At 37.7% G+C, this 22568-nt stretch overlaps 1 protein-coding gene across 1 annotated transcript; it reads left to right on the forward strand.

The window, feature by feature from the left end:
- Positions 1-418: 418 nt before the first annotated feature.
- LOC6576443 (dual specificity tyrosine-phosphorylation-regulated kinase 2) lies at positions 419-22420 on the forward strand. Its single transcript, XM_002002397.4, has 7 exons — positions 419-691; positions 1724-2108; positions 2914-3083; positions 3164-3441; positions 14018-14156; positions 14234-14405; positions 19900-22420. Exons 1-7 carry the CDS (start codon positions 668-670, stop codon positions 20997-20999), a joined length of 2268 nt encoding a protein of 755 aa, XP_002002433.3. The 5' UTR covers positions 419-667; the 3' UTR covers positions 21000-22420.
- The last annotated feature ends 148 nt before the right edge of the window (positions 22421-22568 follow it).

A 22568-nucleotide genomic window follows, 5' to 3' on the forward strand; every position in this document is an offset into this window, starting at 1 on the left:
TTTTTTTTTTTGTATATTTTTCAGTTTTATTTCAACTCAATTTCTTCATGCATCTAAAGATCTTTAGGATTAAATTTGAGCTTCAGCTTAACATTGCTTTCATCACTTTCAAATTACTTTAAAAAAATAAAATAAATAAATAAAGGGTATTACTGCAACTTGCAATTCCAGCATTTGTACTTTATTTTTGATATTTTTATGGTTTTTAAGAGGGAAACATTTGAGCATTTTATTTATGGCTTGCACTTTGTATGCGCATCGCGTATTCGAGTTATATATATTTTGTTGTTGTTATTCCTTTGATTGGTTGCCCGTCAAGGGTTAAAGTCAAGGGTTTAACTGCGAGCTACCGTTTCATAATTAATGTGTTTATTTGATATTTTTACTTATCGAACTCAACTTGTTTCCTTTGCAGTTAACCAACAACAACAGCAATAACAACAACAACAACACAAATGTTGTGCGACCCGCAGATCTATTGCCCAACAGCCGGTTATCAATAATAATTCTTTGTGGCCGGTTCCCTAAGAATAACCAACCACTAAGCAACACCCTGAGGCCACAGCACTCACTGTGCCATTTTGGTTAATATTGGAAAGTCCACATCCATACATACACACAATACACAATACACACACACACATTCACAGAGACATAGCTCAGCACAATGTTGGATCGATGTGAAATGCCGGTAAGTAGCTCAAAAATTGACAAAGAAAGGCAAATTAAAGTCTAATTATTCGATACATATACAATTAAGAATTGTAAAAATTTTCGGGGATAAAACAAGGAGTTGAAAATATAAAATAAAATTAAAAAAAAAAAACATTACCATTACATTACTACCGGAAAAGAATATTCGAAATTATTGTAGTATATGATACATTATTATTATGGACAGAATTAATTACAAAGGCGTTACAAGAGTACCCCGTATGGCTTTAATAAACATTATTTAAAAAAAAAAAAAAAAAAATTAATAAAAAAATTAAGTTTTATAATATAGACTATAAGTGTGTGATTACAGAAAATTGAAGTGAAATATATTAAATTATAGCAAGAGTAGTCAGATGGTATTATTTATATACATCATTATATGAGAGCAAAAAATAATTATATGACATCTATAAGGTATAATTACAAATTACAGGGTAAATTTTTTTTTTTTTTTTTTTTTTTTTTTTTTATATTTATTTTAAGCGCTGAATCTGTACAATGCAAGTTTAGTACCTTAACAACACAATTAGATTATTTATATAGAACCTAACCTTCTGATGTATTCAGGAGGACTTACAACAGGGTAAATTAAAAATATTAAAGTAAAATAAGTTGTAACGGATTTGCATATGTGTAGGCAATATAAAAATATAATGAAGATATAAAAATAATAATTATTTAATAATAATAATTTATCAATAATTTTTAATAATAATAATTTATTTCTGAAAATTTGAAGTGCAACTCTTGAAATTAAAGTATAAGTTTGCACATTTTCAGAAGCACATAAAAGCATGCAATGATTTTCAGCGAAAATAAAATTAAAGGAGCAGCCGCAAAGTATGCAAAATAAATATATTAAATATATGTCAGCTTAAGCTGTCTTGTTAAAAATATGTATATATTGTTAATAGTTATGTTAATAGTGATAAATAAAATTAGCTTATATTTTTTAAAATATAAGTATTTATAAATTAATTAATTTTGTTTACTTTTGCTCCCATAGATACAACTGGACAACGAGAAGCTGCGACGCGATGTGCGTCTGTCCAGCTCGCGGCTGGACCTGCCACTGCTATGCAATGTGGGGCGACGCCTCGACGGGCACACCAACGGCAACGGCAACAGCAACAGCAACAACAACAATAATGGCAGCAGCAACCATGTAAACGAGCCTGCAGCAAATACACAGAATGGCAATGGCAACAGCAGCAACAACAACAACAATTTGGGCTCCCCCGTTTCCTGCTCGACCACAAACAGCGGCAGCGGCAACGAGCGCGGCTCCTCGACCAAGTCAAACAGCAGCAGCGGCAGCGGCAGCTCCGGCAACTCAGCCAGCAGCACGGGCAGTGCCGAGCTCAAATGCAATTCGCCTATGACACCATCAGGTGGGTAGAGGCAGGGGGTGAGGCAGCTAAGGGGTTGGGGGAATTTGAGTCTTGTCAACATTTGCAATGTTTGCATTTTTAGTGCGTGGCGCTCATACGCATCGCTTGCATCGAATGCGAATTAGCAAAGCTCACGCTCTCTGAGCTCAGGCTGCAGGTGGGCTGGCAGAGAAGGCGTGGCATTAATTAATTTTATATGCAAACGAGGTCAGGGTCGCAATAAATCTGCCACGTGGGCTAGTTTTCAATTACTTATGCAGGAGCGCATCAAAAAGCAAAAGAAAAACGGGCTGGGGCTGTAAAAGGGAATATTAAAGAAATTGCAATACATATTTTAGAGCATAAAATTTGTATAGCAGCTTGAAAAGTTACTATGAAAGTTAAAATAAGAGATTATCGAACCTTAGACATTTTAGATAACTTACTCCTCCTCCTCCTCCTCCTTCTCTTCGCCGATTTATAGCTTGTCAAAAATTTACTATAATAATTATAGTAAGAGATTTCGAACCTTTAGCATTTCATGTAAATCTGTCATATATTTTCCTGGCTTTTTTAGAGCTTCTTAAAAGTTGTTATAATAATTCTAATTATTATTCGTCAACTATTTCTAGCTAGTTATATAGCTAAAAGTTACCATAATAAATATAATACGAGATTATAAAACCTTAAACATTTCATATAACTAACTCAAACCTGCTCCTCACCCAATATAACTTGTCTGAAATTTGCCATAATGATTATAAAAACATTATTGATCTATGTGCATTTTACATAACTCTCTCATATTTTCTCCTCACCTATTCAGAGCTTGTCAAAAAATATCGCAACTACTTGACTGATCTGGAGTTCGAAGAGCTGAAGGTATACAAAGAGGTCTGGTACTTTGGCCAGCATGCCAGCAAGAACTACAAGCCCGCCCCGACAGCCAACACCACAAATCTGGGCTATGACGATGACAATGGCAACTACAAGATCGTAAGTGAAAATCAATATGGTCTATATAAATGTGATCAGCTTTTCTAACCCTTTTGTTGTACTGTCTATCCCTATGCCAGATTGAGCACGATCATATAGCCTTTCGCTATGAGATTCTGGAGGTGATTGGCAAGGGCAGCTTTGGCCAGGTGATCAGGGCACTCGATCACAAGACCAACACACACGTGGCCATCAAGATAATCAGAAACAAGAAGCGCTTCCTCAACCAGGCCGTCGTGGAGCTCAACATTCTGGACGAGCTGCGCGAAAAGGACGGCGATGGATCTCATAACGTAATACACATGCTGGACTATACGTACTTTCGCCGGCATTTGTGCATTACTTTCGAGCTGATGAGGTGAGCCACTCATATAGAGTATATATAATTTAATCCATTGTTGATTTTACCCACATTGTTTATGCTGTGACGTCAATGGCGCCTTGATTGGCTGTCACTGTGCAAATAATACGCCGTATTTCTTGCTTAACTTGCCAATTAAAAACGCGTCTTCCACGCATTTGCCTATTAGCATTCCACACGAATTAAATGAATTTATTCGCAACTTCTCCTCATCTCCCCCTCTGCCGCATTTTGTTTTATTTGCCCTTTGCGTGCGTTGCGGCTATTACGGGACATGCCAAGTCCTTCTTTTTGGCTCTGACAAGTGCCTAGCACGCATTATGCCGATCCTCTGTTGCGCTTTTAGCCTTGGCAACCGCAGGCCCCCACTTCTTCACAGTTAACATGTGTGTGTGTGTGTGTGAGACGACCCCATCTATAAATAGTTATGGAAAACCTGCTCACATTCGAGTAGATTCTATTATTAATATACATATTAGCAGCGTGTGTGATATGTGTGTGTGTGTGTGTCACATATGTGTGTTCAACTATTTGTTGTTGTGCTTTCGATTTTGACTTTCCTTTTTTTATGGGCTCGTAATAAATCGCTGTGCGTTTTCTTTATTAATGGCGCCCATAAAACTCAAGTGATTTGCCATAATTATTTGACAAGGCTTTTTAATTGCTTTTATTGCTGCGTTTAGGTAGCTTAGGTAGTATATATTTGAGTTAATATATATGAGTTTATAAAAGCATACAAAACCACTTGAAAATAATGGGAAAATTATTATTATAGTGTTGTATGCGCTTATTTGAATTTGATTATTTTTGACATATATATATTGATATATGAGGAAAGCTAGCAGTTAATGATCCCAGGATGTCAACTCAAACGAGGAGTCGCTTAGTTTAAGTTTGAATTTGAGTTTGAGAGGGCAGAGATCTAACTAGTGTAGGCTCCTCTATCTCGTACAGTGCATATGCTAAAGACTTGAGATATATTTTTGACGTAGAATATGATATAATTTCTGTAAACACCCACTCTTGCTGTCTCTTTCAGGCACTCTTGAATATATATCAGTGTAGTTAACTCTGCAGAGCAGAAAGCAGAGAACCGAGCTCAGCAGAATAGACTGCATAAGCTGATGGTCTCACTCTTTCACTCTTTACATACATACTCACTATCTGTCAGGAATTCCACAAGTTGATTCCTCAAGATGAAAGATAATTTGGGCTCTCTATTTGATACACTTCCACAGTGTATTGAGCTGAGCTCCAAAAATAATAAGCGATCATAGAGTGAGAGAGAGAGAGAGAAAGAGAGAGAGAGAGAGAGCACTGGTAGATTGAGCTGCATTCCCGCTCTTACTAATCCAACTTCATATGCTACTGCTGATTCATAATTACTTATTACTATATAATACACATTCTCATGATTTAATATTATGATTTAGTATCATAGCTCAATGAGTCTAGACTCTGTCTAGACTCTCAAAAGCAGAGCCAATTTATCATTTACAGCTGTACTAATTTATATTAATCTAATATGTATTAAATACGAGATTAAATCATATTAGGAAAAGGAAATATATATATATTTATATATACGAGTTTATATACACCTATGTATATAAAAATAAGAATATATTTCTAGCATAAGCTGTATTATATGAAACATATATACGAATATATATGTATATCTATATGATATATATCAGAAGCCATTAAGCTTAATGCTGTCAATCGGGCAACTCATTTGGCTTCGCACAAAGCCAACACACGCTCTTCTTATCTACTTTGGAAGCCCTACAAAACGCTTTTTGTCTGTGCGCATTTGCCACTGTGTGCGAGTCCTTAATGCCCATATATATATTAAAAAAAATACCTTATTTTGCAATCTCTCTAGCTTAATTAAAGTTTGCCATAAAAATGCTTTAACAATTTATAGGTAATTTAAATGCAGCTGCCAGCAGATGCGAGTGAGCAAATAAATTTCTATTTTAGTTTGCCTGCATGTCAGACCACACACCCACACACAGTGTATACACACATGTACACACACTCGAACTGACAGGCAGCGGATGTGTATGCACAACAAACCGCAGGCGGCGCCGCGCAGCTATCAATTTCAATTTAAATATTGTGTTGCCTACTTTTCCGCTGGCCTGAAGTGAGCCTGGCTCGTGGCTAAAATGCAGTTGGCTGCGTGTGTGTGTGTGCGAGTGTGTGCGTGTGTGTCTATAGATATTTACCTGTTGTTGTTTTGCGATAAAATCGCAATCTAATTGATAGACAGCCAGCCAGCCCCATATCAGGTGTTGATTGCATGGACTTGCTAGCTGTGTCTCTCTCCCTCTCACACACACACTCTCTCTTTCACGCGGCCTGCCTGCATATGTCAAAGCTCAGACAGCTGGCAACGCAAATATGGCAGCACGCGATACCAAAAACAGAATGCGAAAAACGAGAAAAAAAAACTAAAAGAGGAAAGAAATATGACAGCAGTGAAAGGTAGAAAAAAATAAGCAACAAGAAAAGCAAAGTTTTACAATTTGTTGAAGGTCATGGTTTCTTAGCCATTGACTTGTTTCCGTTTCCTGCCTCGTGCCACGCCCCTCCCGTCGGCCGCTTGACATTTCCGTTTAATTTGTCTTAATTGCAGTTAACTCGGCTCATTGCGACATTTCGCAATTCGCCATAGATTCGCGATTTCTTGGCAATTACTTTAAAGCACGCCATCTGGCGGCCATAGCTGTCCCCACATATCGAACAAGAATTTCAATAGCATTTCCATGCACAAAGTTAATTAATTTTTGTAGTTACTGTTGTTGTGTTTGTTGGCACTAATTAGCCGCAAAATAGCAGCTCGAGTGCGCATTTTACTTTTTGGCTGTTTTTTGACCATGGCCAGGCCAGGGATTGGGGCAGGGCTGCAAGGCCTTCGTTGCTGGCAAAGTTTAAAGTTTGTTTTGAGCGAATAAACAAAATTGCGCGGCTTAAGTTTGACGTAATTAAATTTACGGGCACGCAATTGAATTTGGCCCATGTTCATTTGTTGTTGTTGTTGTTTGTCGGGCACAAAACTGGGAAATTGAGTTAGTTGAGTTGATTAAGTGGATTAGCGGCTGATTCATGAACTGCCGGAAATAGCAGCAAACTTGTTGTTCCCCGATTGATTGAGCGAAATATTTGATTAAATGTGATGGCCACAAGAAATTCATATTACCCTTACTCAAATGAGCTCAACTTGATTCAACTCCTCTCCCAGAATTTCTCTAATTTTCGCGGTAATTGCAATTATGGAATGCATTTGCTGCATAAACTTTGCTAATTGGCAGGGGTTAGTTCTAAAGGGCGACAAAAAAGGGAGAGAGAGAGAGAGAGAGAAAAAAAACCACAAGCTTATTAGCCTAATTAGCATGTTCTTCGCTGCGGAAATACTGACAGCAAAAACTCAGCGAAATAGACACAGCGCGAGGCTGAGAGGCAGCTAAATAGGTAAATAAATAGGTAAGGTAAGCAAATTTATGTGTAATATAAGCCAGGGCGTTGCAGCCTAACACACACACACACACACACACATGTGGGACGTGAGAGGACAAGGTCTGACTCGACTCACCCAAACACACCCACACACACACACATTCAGACGCTGTCACCTGCAACACGTTGAGTCCATTTGGCATGGCATCGGGGCATGTTTTGTGGGGCGGACACGTAATTTACAGCGACGGCGATAAAATGAGCTGCCAAAACTGCCAAAGATGGTCACATTTACAATATGGTCACACTGTGCGACGGCCATAACTATGCAGCATATTGTGTGTGTGTGTGTGTGTGTGTGTACGTGGATGACGCTGCCAAACGATGTTGTCATGGCCAAATTTCAGTGCGGTCTCTGTGGGTGTCAGGGTCATAAATTCTGGCTGCTGCTGCAGAGTGGTTCCACGCTCTCTCCCTCTCACTTCACACTTCTCTTTCAGCCATTGTTACTGCTCATTTGGGCCATGTGTCAAGATTTTGATGTCTCGGGTCTTTGAATGTAGTTTTTTTTCTTTTTGCCTTTCAATTTGCACATGATGAGATAATCAAATGATGTTATCTAGATGAGCTGTTGGCTTTTTTCAAGCTAGAGCGTTAGCTAAATCAAACTGGGACAATGATTAATTGAAGTTAATATAAAATACAAAAGTATTTAGGGATGAGTGATATTTGCTATTAGAAGAAATGTTTCAAGCACATGCTGGAATTTTTTTGAGAGCTCCTTTAAAGCTGAAAGCTGCTAGACCTTAAATATGAAGCCTGATCTGAAACCTGCTTCTCTGCTTTATATAAACAACTCTCCGCTAGATCAACCTTGAAAAGCTTCAGAAAACTCATATTTATTAAAAAAAAAAAAAAAAAAGAATATACTCTTTCACTTTTCGTGAATGAGTCTAAAAAATAATAATAATAATGCGTATTTAAAGTGGGGTGTCAGCTTTTAAGCTATTATGTATTTAGCAGAACTGCTATACTACCAAATTAATCCGGAAAAGTATCAATCGAAACTTTTTACCTTTCATTGAGCTCTTTTAAGGCTCTAAGCATATTTACTGATCCCTAAAAGCTCATTTTAAAACCAAATGTTGTAAGCACATTACCAAGCTCAAAAGCTGTTTACACTTTCGTTCACTTTTCATTAAGCTCCCTTTAAGCTAAAAGCTTCATTAAATAAGTTTCTGTAAGGCTCTGTTGGCAAATAAATTGTATACCACGAATGATCCCTGGCTTGTGAAAGCTGCTTAAATCTAACCCATGCTAACTTTTAGCTTATGGCGAAGCTCATGTCATGCCATCGATATGAATCATGTATATATGTATTTATATATACATTTATGTATATTTATATTCAGCCATGTAACCGTCCATTTGTGACAAGGCGTTGAGCAGCGTCCGAGTCGTTGGATATTCAGAGACTTTTAATTAAAATGCACAGCATGCACTGCATTTTGTGTGGGTCAGGCAGGGGCAGAAGCTGAAAAGGCAGAAGAAGAAGAGGAAGATGGCATGGCAGCCACCCCATGGTCTATATGCAAATGAGCAGCGTCCTGCGACTGGTTGTTTTTTCTTGTAAATTAATTTTTGCACTTAGCGTGTAGATTGCAATTACCAGAGAGCGAGCGAGGGAGAGAGAGTGCGTGGGAGAGAGCGAGCGAGTTGAGCAACTGGGAATTAAGTTACTATCAACAAAGTAAAGGACGGGGACAAGAGTGCGTGGGCGTGGCTGGCTGACAGCTGTTGTTTGCTGTTGATATTGTTGTTGTTGATGTTGTTGATGTAGGTTATTATTATTATTACCATTATTATTATGCCGTGCCGTGGCACAGTAATTACCGCTAATTGACATTTGCCAGGCATAAAGCTTGCTATTCGCCAGCTAAAATAGCGATATATTTATACATGAAGAGATCCTTGAGAAAACGTAGATACAGAGTGCTTACACAGTTAAAATAATGGATATAAATTAATATTGATACAGACTAAAATGTGCGAAAATTATGTTAAAAATACATTTTTTTTTTTTTTTTAATATTAAAATTGACAGAAAGTTTCCATTACTTACAAAAAATATAAATATAAATATAAATATAAATATAAATATATCACTAAATAAAAAAAAAAAAATAAAAAACTGAAAATATAAATACCCTTGATTGCATGACAAAAGTTAAAAAATGATATACTTAAAAAACATGTTTTTAATAACAAAACATAAAAAAGTATTTTACTAAGAAATAAATATACAAATATATATATATATATATATATATATATATATAAATATATACACAATATATATACACAACAAATTATTAAAATATAATTATATACTTACAAAAAAAATATACTTAAAATGTATAAAAAAGAAAAAAAAATGTTAAAAAAAAAAATTATAAAATTTATTTAAAAGTTTAAATGATAATAATTTGAAAATTAATGTATAGTATATAAGTATATAAATCTTAAACTATAAATTTTTAAAATAGTTAATTCCATACATTTTATAATTTGGCAATTTGATTTAAGTGAAGAAGTTTTCTAGCAGTGTAGATCCTGGAAGCTTTCAGCAAGGCTAGCAAGCATTTATCGTGTTCATTTGACGCCACTGCAATCTCTTTAAATATTTTATGTCTAGTATTTATTTGGCATTCCCTTCTATTCAGTGTCAGGCCGTGCTAAGGCTGCGAATGCTTTGCACTAATTAAAATGCGAGTCGCCCACACATAAATATGCATGGGATATTCAGCCTTGAGTCAATGTGACAGTCGGGCGCTTAGTCTAACCAAATCAAGGTCGTTGTCGCTGAACCAGGGACAGCATCATTAATTAGTAAACCAAACAAAAGGCAGACCGGAGGAGAGAGAGGGAGAGGAGGATAGAGAGTGAACGAGTGGAGGCGGGATTACGAGTCTATAGCTTGTTGCCTGAAGGCGCTGAACCATAGCCTATAATTGGTATATTAAAGAGCTCGTTTTTAAAGCACTCAATTGGGCTGAACGGCTAAGAGTTGTCTGAGTGGGAATTCGCATGAACTGTTCATTGATCAATGAAGAATGAGTAATGAGTAATGAGTGAATGAATGAATGAGTACTAAAGAATGAACTCTGCTGTTCGATGAGCTGTGAATGGCTGAGGAATAAGTAGAGCTCATGAACTACTTCTTCCATAGAACGACTTGAGCTAATTGTTCTATTGAACATGAATGAATGAGCAGCTGAGTAATACGAAATATTTATAAGCTACTTAAGTGAACTGGCTCTTATATGTTTGTTTCTTCCTGGAAAAACTCAAAGCTCTAAATATACGATTTTAAATTTCCCTTTCTAGCTAAATAAATTCCAGCCAAATAAATTTCAGATTCATATATACAGCTGCCCACATTCAACTGTTCGCAATGCAAATCTCTGGATTTCGCCACTCTCAACAGTCGCCCAGTGCTTCCGGCTTGGTCGTCAATCAATTTGCAAAAACCAACACAACAGAAAAAAAAAAAAAAAAAAAAAAAAAAAAAAGAGAAAAAAACATATTCGAATTTCGAATTTCCATTTTGGTGCAGTGGAAACTTTGTGGTGACACCATTTTGCATTGCGAAACGAGTTCATTTTGCGGCCAATTGACAGGTCGCCAAAAAGTAGACAAAGCCAAGCGAGTCTATGCTGCAGCTGAGGGCAACCTTCGAAAGTTTATGTTGTTTGGTTTAGTTTAGTTTAGTTTATGGCGGGGGCGTGGGACTCTGGCTTAGACAATGGCATTTTGGGGCGCTAAATGCTCGCATTAGTGGCTCGTTACAGTTGCATGTTGCGAGCAGCTGGCAAATCAATCGAATTACAAAGAGAGACAGAGAGAGAAAGAGAGTGAGAGAGAGAGAGAGAGGGAGATGCAAATAGTTGCAGAGCCAGCACCATTTTCAAGTTCATGAGCAGCCAAAGTACACCAAACTCGCTCTCTCGCTCTCGCCCTCTGTTGCTGTCTCGCTCTTGACATTGGCCGTGTCGTCGATAGGCATGTGGCATGTCATAATGCAGTTATAATATGCCATTCGATGGCTGTGGCTCTGCTCTTTTTGGCCGGCTCGATTGAAATTATGACATTTTGATGATTTTCTTATTGGTTTGTTATGCGACGTCAATCAATAGATGTTGGCCAACAACAGCAGCAAAAACAACAACAACAACGCTCTTTAAAGCCATTTACACTTGAAATGTGACTTTAAAGTTTTTTAACTTTGAATATGATATGTTATGTTATGTTATGTTATTTAAGTTATGTATGCTATATATGTTATGTAACTTTACATATGTTATGACATGTTATCAATGTTATGTATCTTATATATCTTATATATGTTATAAACGTTATGTTGTCTATGTTATGTTATTTTACCAATATTATGTATTTGATATATGTTGTATATGTAATGTACGTTATGCACGTTATCTATGTTATTTTATCTATGTTAGGCATAAATGTTCCTGTCTTTTCTCTTTAGATCTTAAAGTTTCAGCTTAACACCAGAAAATCTCTGGCTACCCTCGCCTTCTCTTCCTCTTTCTTTTGCTTATGACTTGTCTGACAAGATAAGAAACCTCTCTTAATTGGCTTGGACTTTAGTACATGTTGAACATGAGCTTGAGCTTGTCGAAATGCGAACAGCAGTCATCATAATTGATGTAAACAGGTGGATGGAAGAGCTAAGCCTATTTAAAGAGTTAATTTACTTATGCTAAACAAGATTGAAGCGACTTGTAGGTTTCTTATTGAAGCAGGATTGCAATTTGTAAAGTATATCTGATACTTATGATATAATTAAGAAATTGAAATGTCTAAAGTTAACTAAAACTATCATGCCACATTTAGTTATTTGGCAACTTTACAGTTCATGAAGTTCTGGCTCCTAACTTGATCAAAGTCTGACTATTTTAATCTCTCGCAAAGTTCCATAGTTCATTTTCGTCAGTCAATCAAAAACATTTCCTCAAAGTTCATAGATTAAACTACTTCATATTCATATTTCCATTAGAGCAACTTTGCTCAATTTAAGCTTAGCTCAAATTTCATCAGTTTGGCCAAGTGAACTACTTAAACACACACACACACACACATATACCATATATACCAATACCTATGTATACCAGTAAATCGTCTACAAATATCCCAGCATGTCCTGCCATCTGCAGTTATTACTTTTGGCATCTCTTTGGGGCTGGCAACTTTCTAGGTCAGAGCATCGCAGTAATAAGTGCAGCTCAGCTCAGCTCGGCTGTTGATGAAGTTATTGATGGCATTTATAGACGATGACATGGGCCAAACGGAACCGGAAATGACAGCAGCAGCAGCTGAATGTGTGTGGTCAGCAGAGTTCAATAACTAAGCGCTGCATGTGAAATGTGATATGTGAAGAGCAGCAGCAGAAGTAGAAGAAGCAGCAGAACTAGCAATGTGTGCCAATCAAAAAGAGATGATAGAAGCTCAGGGGTAGAACATGCCACAATAATAATGATGACGGTGACGATGATGATGATGATCTTGTGTGTGGCAAAGCCAAAAACTCATCAACTGCTACGCAAAAGCCCAAACAGCTGACAGCCATCAAAAATTGACAAAACTTGAGCAATTCGCTCAGCTGGAAATAGTTGTGCGAGCCCAACCGCAAATAAAAAGCGTTTGCAATGACATTGGCCAAACAAAAAATATAGCGAAGGACAGCAGAAAAATAACAACAACAACAACAACAACAACAGCCTTGTTATCAGTTAATTAATCGCAAAAACTGAAAATCGAAAAAAGCGCAGAAAAGTAAATACAAATTGTGAGCAACAAAACGGAGTTGGAAATGGCAGTGCACAGTGGGATAGAATACTAAAATTGGTGATTAAAACAAGGGCATTTATAAATAAGTAAGCGCTCAATAGGGCACAAGGTATAGCGAGAGACAGTATGCCTAGAGTAGGTGAACAACTAAGAGATATACTGAGTGCCAGACTATCTGCTGACAATAGACTCTCAGTTCGTATGGTATATATAGGTTAGTCAAGTCTCTAGTCTATTTAACTAGTTGAGAGTTAGGCTACATTGATATGAAAGAATTCGAGTCAGAAAGGGCAAACGAATTAGCTATATAAATGTTTCTTATAACTTAGAAAAAAAATTCTACAAAATTATAAGTTATAATAATATTGGGAAGATTTAAAACGTTCAAGAGTAAAGAAATTCATTATTTTATCATAGTCATTAGTATCATTATTATACAATTTTTATAATAATGTATATATTTTTATTATAATATACTTTTGCAGAATTAATATAAAATTATTTTGAAGATTTGAATGCGTTCATGAATTCATTGAAATTTATTGGATTTTTAGAAATGTTATAGAAATATTTGGAAGAAATAGAACGTTCAGGATTTTATTGTAATTTATTATTTTTACAATATTAACTTGGTTAATATAATATAATCTATTAATATATTTATATTATCTGTTCCTTTGGCTGCTTATTGACATGATTTTAATTTTACATATTTATTTATTTATTTATTTTATATTTTGGTAAAAATAATATAATACTAATAATAATAATACTAATAATAATAATACTAATAATAATAATACTGCTAAAATTAAATATATTTCTTATAATATATAAACTTTTTTAACGTCGCCTGCCTTCAGCTTAGAGTCTAAATTTTAAATATTGTCGACGTCTCTTTTGTAAAGCTGCCAAATAGTCATTTCGATCCCGCCCACAGTCCCTAGTTTGTTGTTCGCCTTTCGCTGTTGTAGTTGTTGCCTGTTATCGTCATATATCCAAATTTGTGTGCGACATGCAATGCAAATTAATTCAATGCATGTTATTTTTATCGTTGTTTTGGGCTTTAAGCGGCCGGCGCTTGCCTCGCGTCTTGTTTTTTTTTTCTGTTTTTGTTGATGCCAAAGTCCCAATAGTTGACTAAAGTAAACAATCGATTGGGGTTGCGCAGCTGAGTCATGTCTCTTAATCGATCTATCTAACTTTCTCTCTCTCTCTCTTTCTCTCTATCTCTTTGCAGTCTCAATCTGTACGAGCTGATCAAGAAGAACAACTACAACGGTTTCAGCATGAGTTTGATCAGACGCTTCTGCAATTCGATAGTCAAATGTCTGCGTTTGCTCTACAAAGAGAATATCATACACTGTGATCTCAAGCCGGTCAGTAAACAGATGATTTTTTTATATATTTAGTGCTTGAATTTTAATTAAAAATGAATTGAAATTTTCGCCATCAGGAAAACATTTTGTTGAAGCAGCGCGGCAGCAGCTCAATCAAAGTCATCGACTTTGGCAGCTCCTGCTATGTGGATCGCAAAATCTATACCTATATACAGTCGAGATTCTATCGGTCCCCGGAGGTGATACTGGGCCTGCAATATGGCACCGCCATCGACATGTGGAGCTTGGGTAAGTGAATTGATTGGAAGTGGGCTTTCGATTTTAATTAAAGCACATTTCGCAATATCTGTGCGGCAAGCGCCGCCCACATTCGCCCCATTGCAATGAAAATGAATTTTTAAATGGTTTTCCCTCTGCATTTGCCAGGCAAATTTATAGCTAGAGACACACAGTCGCACACACGTTGCACCTATAAATAACTGCGTGGGTGGGTGGTGTGTAGGCGTGGTTATATACAGCGTTTAAATATTTTATACACAGTTTTATGGCCACGCTGCATGTGGCCGGCATTTGTGCGAGTGTATTTGCAAAAAGGGGGTTAGCCCTTTTAATAGTGGGTCATGCGAATGACATTTGCCGTGTGCGACTTTTCAACGGGCTTTACGTGGCTTTGCCATTTTTAACCATTGACATGGGAGTTGGCAAAGCGAGGACTCTGTAAAATTTAAACGACAATAATTATTTATTAAAGCACTGCGTTTAAAATACGCACGTGTGTCTAGCAACCAATCTAATCAGCAGAGCTGCGTAAATAAATCGCATCATTAATAAGACGGGTACGATAAACAAGTGTTTTCGTTAAACAGCAACTCAAAGCGCTCTGCCTAACACTCAGTGTTTACACTCCTCGCGTAACAGCACAAATATATAAAGCGAGATCAAACCAATAAATATTGTCGACTCCCTCTCTCTCTCACGTTAGCACTCGCTCTGCAATACACACACGCATATGTAAACACAATAGAACACAGAAGCGACTGTGAATAACAGTTATTTCCTATACTATACTCTCCACAGAAATCCACTCAATTCTTAGCAGCCGACCTCCTCACACTCACTCCTCATCTGTGCTACCTACTCTGCAGCTCTAACATATGCATAAATGAGATCAAAAGCAAGAGCGTTAAGGGCGGTTGAGCTTTACAGTTTATCCTAAACTAGCTCAGCAGCGATTTCAGTTGGTGAGCGCCTTTCTGGCAGCGCTGTAATCCTAGCATAGCAGCCGAGCTATTCACACTTACGTTACACATGCTGTTCTGTATGAGAACATAAGAGGAGATCAAAAACAAGAGCGTAATGGCGCACTGTTAAAATGCTCAGTGGTGGCAATGGCGCGGATAACTATGCTGTCACCTCAGCTGTTCACACCTATTGGTGGATAAAAGCTCGCTACTTGTTAGCCACATACTCATTCTGAAACTCCCACAATTCACTTAATATTTTGTATGTATGTAATGTTGGCATAAATATTTTGCTATAAGTTTATTAAATTAAAAATGCAACAATAATATTCATGCAAATACATATACAGATATGCATACATGTTTTCTGTTAAACTTCCAACACAGTGTACTCAGTGTTTAACAGTTGACCTACTCAAACTTCATACATACATACATATGTATGAACATACATATTATCCACACTGCTCATTCTGCTGCGCTAACTTAGAAAGGAGATCAAAAGTAAAAGCGGTAATGTCTGGAACTCCTACTCGATATGAAAATGTCTTTCTGTCTGTGCTGTTATCCCTGCCTAGCAGGTAGTCTGTTTACTCGCTCCAGCCAAGAGAACGAGAGCAAAAGAACGTATATATAGTTGACTCCCTTGCTCATGTAATATTTGCACTTGTCGCACAGCAATGGGAGATCCAAGACAAAAGCGATAATGGCCGCTGTCAATAACGGTTCTATTCCCAAAAAAAACACTGACTCAATTGCAAGAGTTTTTAGCTTCTTCCTAATCATTTCTGTTCACCTGGTATTTTGTTCAGATTTTTGTGCAAAATTATCAAATTTTATTTATTTTTATTATTCTGTTTTAAAAAACTTTATAAAGAACAAACAAATCGCGCGAAAGAGCGTGAATGGCGGATGTAGATAACAGTCATATCAAAATGACTAAAAATAGCACTCAAGGCATAATCGACTCAATTTGAGATTAAGCTCAAAAATATAATTCACGGCTCTTCTAGCTACTTTCTAACCATTTCTGTTCACCTGGTATTTTGTTCATATTTTTACGCAAAAATGCCCAAATTTAAATTAAAAAGCCCAAAAAAATATTAAACATGACTAGAAAGAAGGAAGGAAGGAATGGCGGATATAGATAACAGTTATATCCTGAATACTCAAATTAGCGCTCAATGCATTATAGACTCAATTTGAGATTAGGCTAAAAAATAAAAATTTTCACAGCTCTTCTAACTAACCATTTCTGTTCACCTGGTAATTTGTTCATATTTTTACGCAAAAATGTGTCAAGCCCAAATAAAATTTTAAATTAAAAAGTAGAATTTAAAAAAAAGCCCAACAAAATATAAACATGGATAGAAGGAAGGAAGGAATGGCGGATATAGATAACAGTTATATCCTGAATACTCAAATTAGCGCTCAATGCATAATAGACTCAATTCACAGCTTTTCTAGCTAACCATTTCTGTTCACCTGGTATTTTGTTCATATGTTTGCGAAAAATGTATCAAACCCAAATAAAAATTTTAACTAAAAAGTAGAAGACAACTAAAAAAAAGCCGAAATAAAAAACTTATATCGACTCATATAATCGCGCTATTTGCATGTCACTAATTTATAATATATTCATTTATTTATAATGTAAGCACAACTACAAGGAAGAACGTAAATGCCGGATGTAGATAACCGTTATATCCCAGACTCAAAAATAGCGCTCAATACATAATATACTCAATTTAAGATTAGGCTCAAACAGCCCTTCCGGGTATGCAATAAGATTTTTCAAGAGCCTTCCAGCTACTTTCTAATCATTTCTGTTCGCCTAATATTTCAGTTGTCTTTACATTTACTTTGCGAATTCCATAAAAATAAATAAAAGAAAAAAATATATATGAAATGCAATTTTATTTTATTTACGTCACATAATGTTATGTGATCACTCTGGTAACTTTGAGTGGCATAATGTTTCTCAGCGAAACATCTATTTAAAGGAGGATAAACAAATATTTTGCTTAAATATTCAAAAGGAAAATAGTTGTTGCTTCACTTTCACCTGGTCTGAGCCCTTTCAGTACTTGACACATAATACCAGGTGGCATAGATAGCAGAGGAGGCATGCCCCTAGCTGTCTGCTCTAAGAGTCACATTATTCAACACGTAACCCATTTGCTGTGAGCACAGTAACTCAAATAAGTGAGCGCCCGCATGAGCTTTCATTCGTAAAGAAGTCAGGAGGACAGTGGCTAAAAATAAACTCAGTCTAGCTTTTATTAGAGTCCTTCCCACACATACACACACACACACACGCACACAGAAATATCCATTATATCTCACGTTTTGTGCACATTTAATGAGGCAGTTGTGAGCGTGCGAGGCGCATAGCTCACGATATATCTATACATATACATATATATTTTTTTGCTGCTGACCGGACGTGGTCGTAGTCGGAAATGGCCGCTAAAAGGATATGTGGCAGCAGGGCGAGGGCGGGCGCCACAGGAAGCAACGTTCACAGCGCTAGGGGCAGCCAAGGGGCGGGCAATATTGTTGTAGACATAAACTTCTGGCCGCGCCTGGCTCACTTGTTGAGTGCCCCTCCGGCCCCGCCCCCGTTCGACTACCGCTTGCTCTACCTGCTATTACAACGTAGCTCATGCTATCTCTATCTTGGCTCTCGGCTCTCCTTTTTGCCTGTTGCTGCTAATTGGCATAGTGCGTGTTTTTACACTTGGCTGCTCTGCGCTGCCGTCTTGCCAGGGGTGGGAGGTGGGAGGGGCAACGCGATATTCGTATGCAGCAATTGAACACTGCCATTTGGCAGCTAAATAGGTGAAGCATAATGAGACAAGGCAGGCGCAGTGCACTGCAGGCTCAACTGATACGGAAGTAATGGCTGTGCTTGGAAGAATAGAAGATAATTAATAGGAAGACACACACACACACACACACACATAGATAGAAGAACTGTGTATCTTAATGAAAATTACACCTGGCTGAGAGTAGAGCATTCATGGTCACAGTTGTATCTCAAAGTAATATTAATTATGGCAGATACAACTGAGTCGAAAGAATTTCAGTTAAATTAATACCATTTTGGACTAAAGCAGAATTAAGATGTAACTAAATTCAATGTTTCCAACGGAAATCAGGCTAAGATGAATGTAGAGCAATTGTAGTCATAATTATCATAGTTAATCCAAAGTTTTTCCAGTCAGTTAAAGCTCAAATTAATTTCTAATTAAATGTAAAATAAGTAACTAAATCTTAAATTAGTAGTAATCATATTTAAAAAATCTTAAATTAAATATAAATAAATTTAACATAGTGCAAGTTCCTTGTTTAGTGGAGGGTGTAGAGTTGACAGTAGAGGGTCTCTGGACGTGCCTAGAATGGAGAATATCCTTATTAATAATTTGGTAAACTTTAAGATCAAGAATTGAATTGAAATACTTCCTTGTTCAGTTTCCATGGAGTTGAATTAATAAAGAGAAAACATAAAAGGGTTTACTGAAAATAAACAACATAATATTAATGTAGATAAAAGCTATGGGTAGAGCTATCCTTAATATAAAATCAATAATTTGCGTGCTTCCAGAAAATACTGCAGCCTGATAGAAATTGTCTGCAAGTAAACGAAGGTTTCGATTATTTTAAAGATAGAACCATAAAACTAAGCTTAAATAACTCGGATATTACTTGTTATATTCTCGTATATTATAAATAATTTATCACTGTCATCATCTCATCTATTTACCCAGACTTTTCGAGTCATCTGATGACTCAGTAGCCGCATTCCTAAATCAAGTTTGCCCAATGCATTGGCTTGTCCCTCGACAATTGAATCAATAATGCGCGCGCTGCACTTGCACAGCCCTGAAAAGCCACTTAAGCCCTTTGCAGCAGCAAATAAATAATGCCCCAGAGTCCCTCAACTGTGCCGCACTATGAACTATGAACTGCCAAATCTAAACTGTAAACTGTAAACTGTGTGTCCTGCGGTCAAACTCGGGCACGTGTTTGTCCCGGAGAAGGTTCAGAGTCAAGGTCACTCAATTTCTCTCTGGCAGCCGAAATGACTGCAGCTAAATGACATTGGGACTGATGTGTGACAAGTGAGAGCGATGGGAGAAGCCAGACTGGACGACTAGAAAATACCCTGTCTCAATATTATATTATATTAATTCACAATATTTGTGCTCACTCTTTGCTTAACTTCCAAGCCAAACAGATGCCCCTTATACATAGACACTTTATGTAAATGTCTTACTTACCTAATACCCTGTACGAGTAGAAAATACCCCGTTTAGCTTTTAAGTCAAACAGCTGCCTCTGAGATGGACTCATTATCTCCATCTCTTCCATCCTCCAACTACTTTACTTTGACTAGAAAAATATGCCTCTAAGTTGGACTCTTACTCTATAAATTAACTTCGTTAGCTTTACTCACCCGCCCAATATACCCGCTTCTCTCTCATTTACCGCGCATCAAAATCAATTCTAATTACTTTGACAACTTTCGTATTTTGCAGGCTGCATTTTGGCCGAGTTGTACACGGGCTTTCCCCTCTTCCCCGGCGAGAACGAGGTGGAGCAGCTGGCCTGCATTATGGAGGTGCTGGGCCTGCCGCCCAAGGTGCTCATCTCGGTGGCTCGCCGCCGCCGGCTCTTCTTCGACTCGCGCGATGCGCCGCGCTGCATAACCAATACGAAGGGCCGCAAGCGCTCGCCGGGCAGCAAGTCGCTGTCACAGATATTGCACTGTCAGGATCGCTATTTCATAGACTTTCTGCAGCGGTGCCTCGAGTGGGATCCCGCGGAGCGGATGACGCCTGATGAGGCCGCCCATCACGAGTTCCTGCAGCCATCGGCGTCGAGTCGACATCGCAGCTGCCGCATGTCCACCAGCTCGTCCAGCTCGGGCCTGAACAGTGTCTCCCAGAAGTCTTCCTGCTACAACTTTGCAGAGATCTCGCCGGGCAACGGGCCAGTGGTTGCCTCCATAACGAGCACCACAGCCGTTAGCAATGCGGCCATCACGACCAAGTCCATCACCAGCAGCAGCAGTTCCCGTCAGCCCCATGGCCATGGCCATGCCCACGGCCACGCCCAGTCGAACGGCCACCTGCCCGACATCAAGCTCAGCGCCAGCGACAAATACAACAGCATGCAGAAGGTGGCCGTGCGCTCCAAGATCACCTCGAGCGTCTCCGATCTGGAGTCGGTGCAGCAGCAATATTCGCTGCATCGCATCTACGGCGGCGTGGGCAGCGGCAGCACCCATCACGTTTCCTCGGCCGCCACCAGGAAGCATCTCAATGGCAGCAGCAACACGACCAACGGCAACAGCAACAGCAACAGCAACAGCAACGGCAACATCAATGGGAGCAGCAGCAGCAGCAAATACGGCAGCTCAACGCTGGCGCACAATCATCACAATGTGACGCATCACAATGCATCCACGGCGACGATTGCCACGGCCACGCATCATCATCATCATCATGGCGTGGGCGTGGGCGTGGGCGTTGGCCAGGTGGGTGGCCAGATAACAGGTGCCGGCTCCAATGTGGCCATGTCACACTCTCAGTCCACGGGCGATGTCTCCGACCGGGCAATCTTTGGGCGGGCTTGACTTAGGGCGCGGCCCACCAAGCTCGAGCTGAAGAAGTGCAAGCTGGTCAATATGATGGACTTCTGGAGCTAGAAGTGGCGTCCACAGCAGTGCGCTGATCTGCGGGAGGAATAGTACGCAGCTGCTGCTTCCGGCCCACAAAAATCTAGCTGTAAATGTTTAGCTATACATATATATATCCATATATATATGCGTATATATATATATGTGTATATATATGTATGTACGTATTTAGGTCTATATATGTATGTGTATTGTGTATTAAGTGTGTCTCTCTTTATCCGGTTGCAAACAGACATTTATGAAATATGCGAAATATATATATATATAAATATATATAGTTATATGATATATAGTTGATATATACACACTCACACACACACACACACACACTTGCAACAGTCTTGCAGTATTCTCAGTTAATTTCTTTGATTTTAATTTTTTATTTTTTTTGCTACTGCCATAGCTAAAATATGCATATACATCTTGATATATGATTTGTATTTCCTAAAAACGTATTTCTCTCCCAAAAGTATTCGTACGACTTCAACGCCTTTTCACGTGCATTCATGCAAAACTGTATTCAACACGAACAAATTGATATCGTCATAACTAACATAATAATCATGATAATGAATAAAATGGAATAACATAACCTAGTTATATATATACACATATATGATATACACATGTATGTATATTATGTAAGCAATTCAACTCCAAAATCTGTAAACAATTTCCATACAGCTTCCATGTGTTTTGCAACAGTATCAAGGCTGTTATTAGTTACAAATAGAGATTGTGACTATATTTATAAGTTGGAATGTTTCATCATCAATTCAAAGCTCAAATGTAGAACTCTTTATGACTAAAATAACTCCCAATTGCTAGGGAACCTCATAGATCCACCAAATTAACAAATCGAAAATACCCCAGTTAATTATATAAACTATAGATAAATGTATATCTCTAGCTAGATATAGACGGCCTATCTGAAACATTCTGACCTAGGACTGGATTAGGTTCGATATCAATTGAGCGTCAAGTTTGACACCATGTTTAACGTAAGTTTGTATTTTGCATGAGAGAACTTGAGAAAGATCGAAATCGATATAGATCTCGATGCAGAATCGTTTTGTAAGTTTTGAGTATGTCCAAAACACTCACACTTAGTGCAAGTAACATGTCATAATCTAATGAGTATACACACCACACATATTATAATAAACTATAAACTAATATTACGTAATTATTGATTAGAAACAAGATAAAATGAAACAACAATTTATTGCCAATACCACACAAAAGAAGTAAACAAAAATAAAAGATAACATATATAAGAAATGAAACTTTAACTAATTCTATGTAAATCGTATTAATAGAAAAACAAACAAACAAAAATAAATACAATTTTACTATAATCAAAGTTTGAAACACACACACACACACATACACACTCTTGAGACAGTTGAATGTTAGCTAAGAGCAGAGATGCCCCTCAATGTGCCCTTTCCCCTTCCTCAAATAACACGTTCCCCTCCCTCGCTCTCTATAAGTCGGAGCTTAGAC

The sequence above is a fragment of the Drosophila mojavensis genome, unplaced genomic scaffold (assembly GCF_018153725.1).
Source record: "Drosophila mojavensis isolate 15081-1352.22 unplaced genomic scaffold, ASM1815372v1 contig_36, whole genome shotgun sequence".
Classification (NCBI taxonomy): domain Eukaryota; kingdom Metazoa; phylum Arthropoda; class Insecta; order Diptera; family Drosophilidae; genus Drosophila; species Drosophila mojavensis.

Coding starts and splice junctions, on each gene's coding strand:
- LOC6576443 (XM_002002397.4), top strand. CDS start 668: ATGTTGGATCGATGTGAAATGCCG. Junction 692..1,723: donor TGGATCGATGTGAAATGCCG/GTAAGTAGCTCA, acceptor TTGCTCCCATAG/ATACAACTGGACAACGAGAA. Junction 3,084..3,163: donor ACAATGGCAACTACAAGATC/GTAAGTGAAAAT, acceptor TCCCTATGCCAG/ATTGAGCACGATCATATAGC.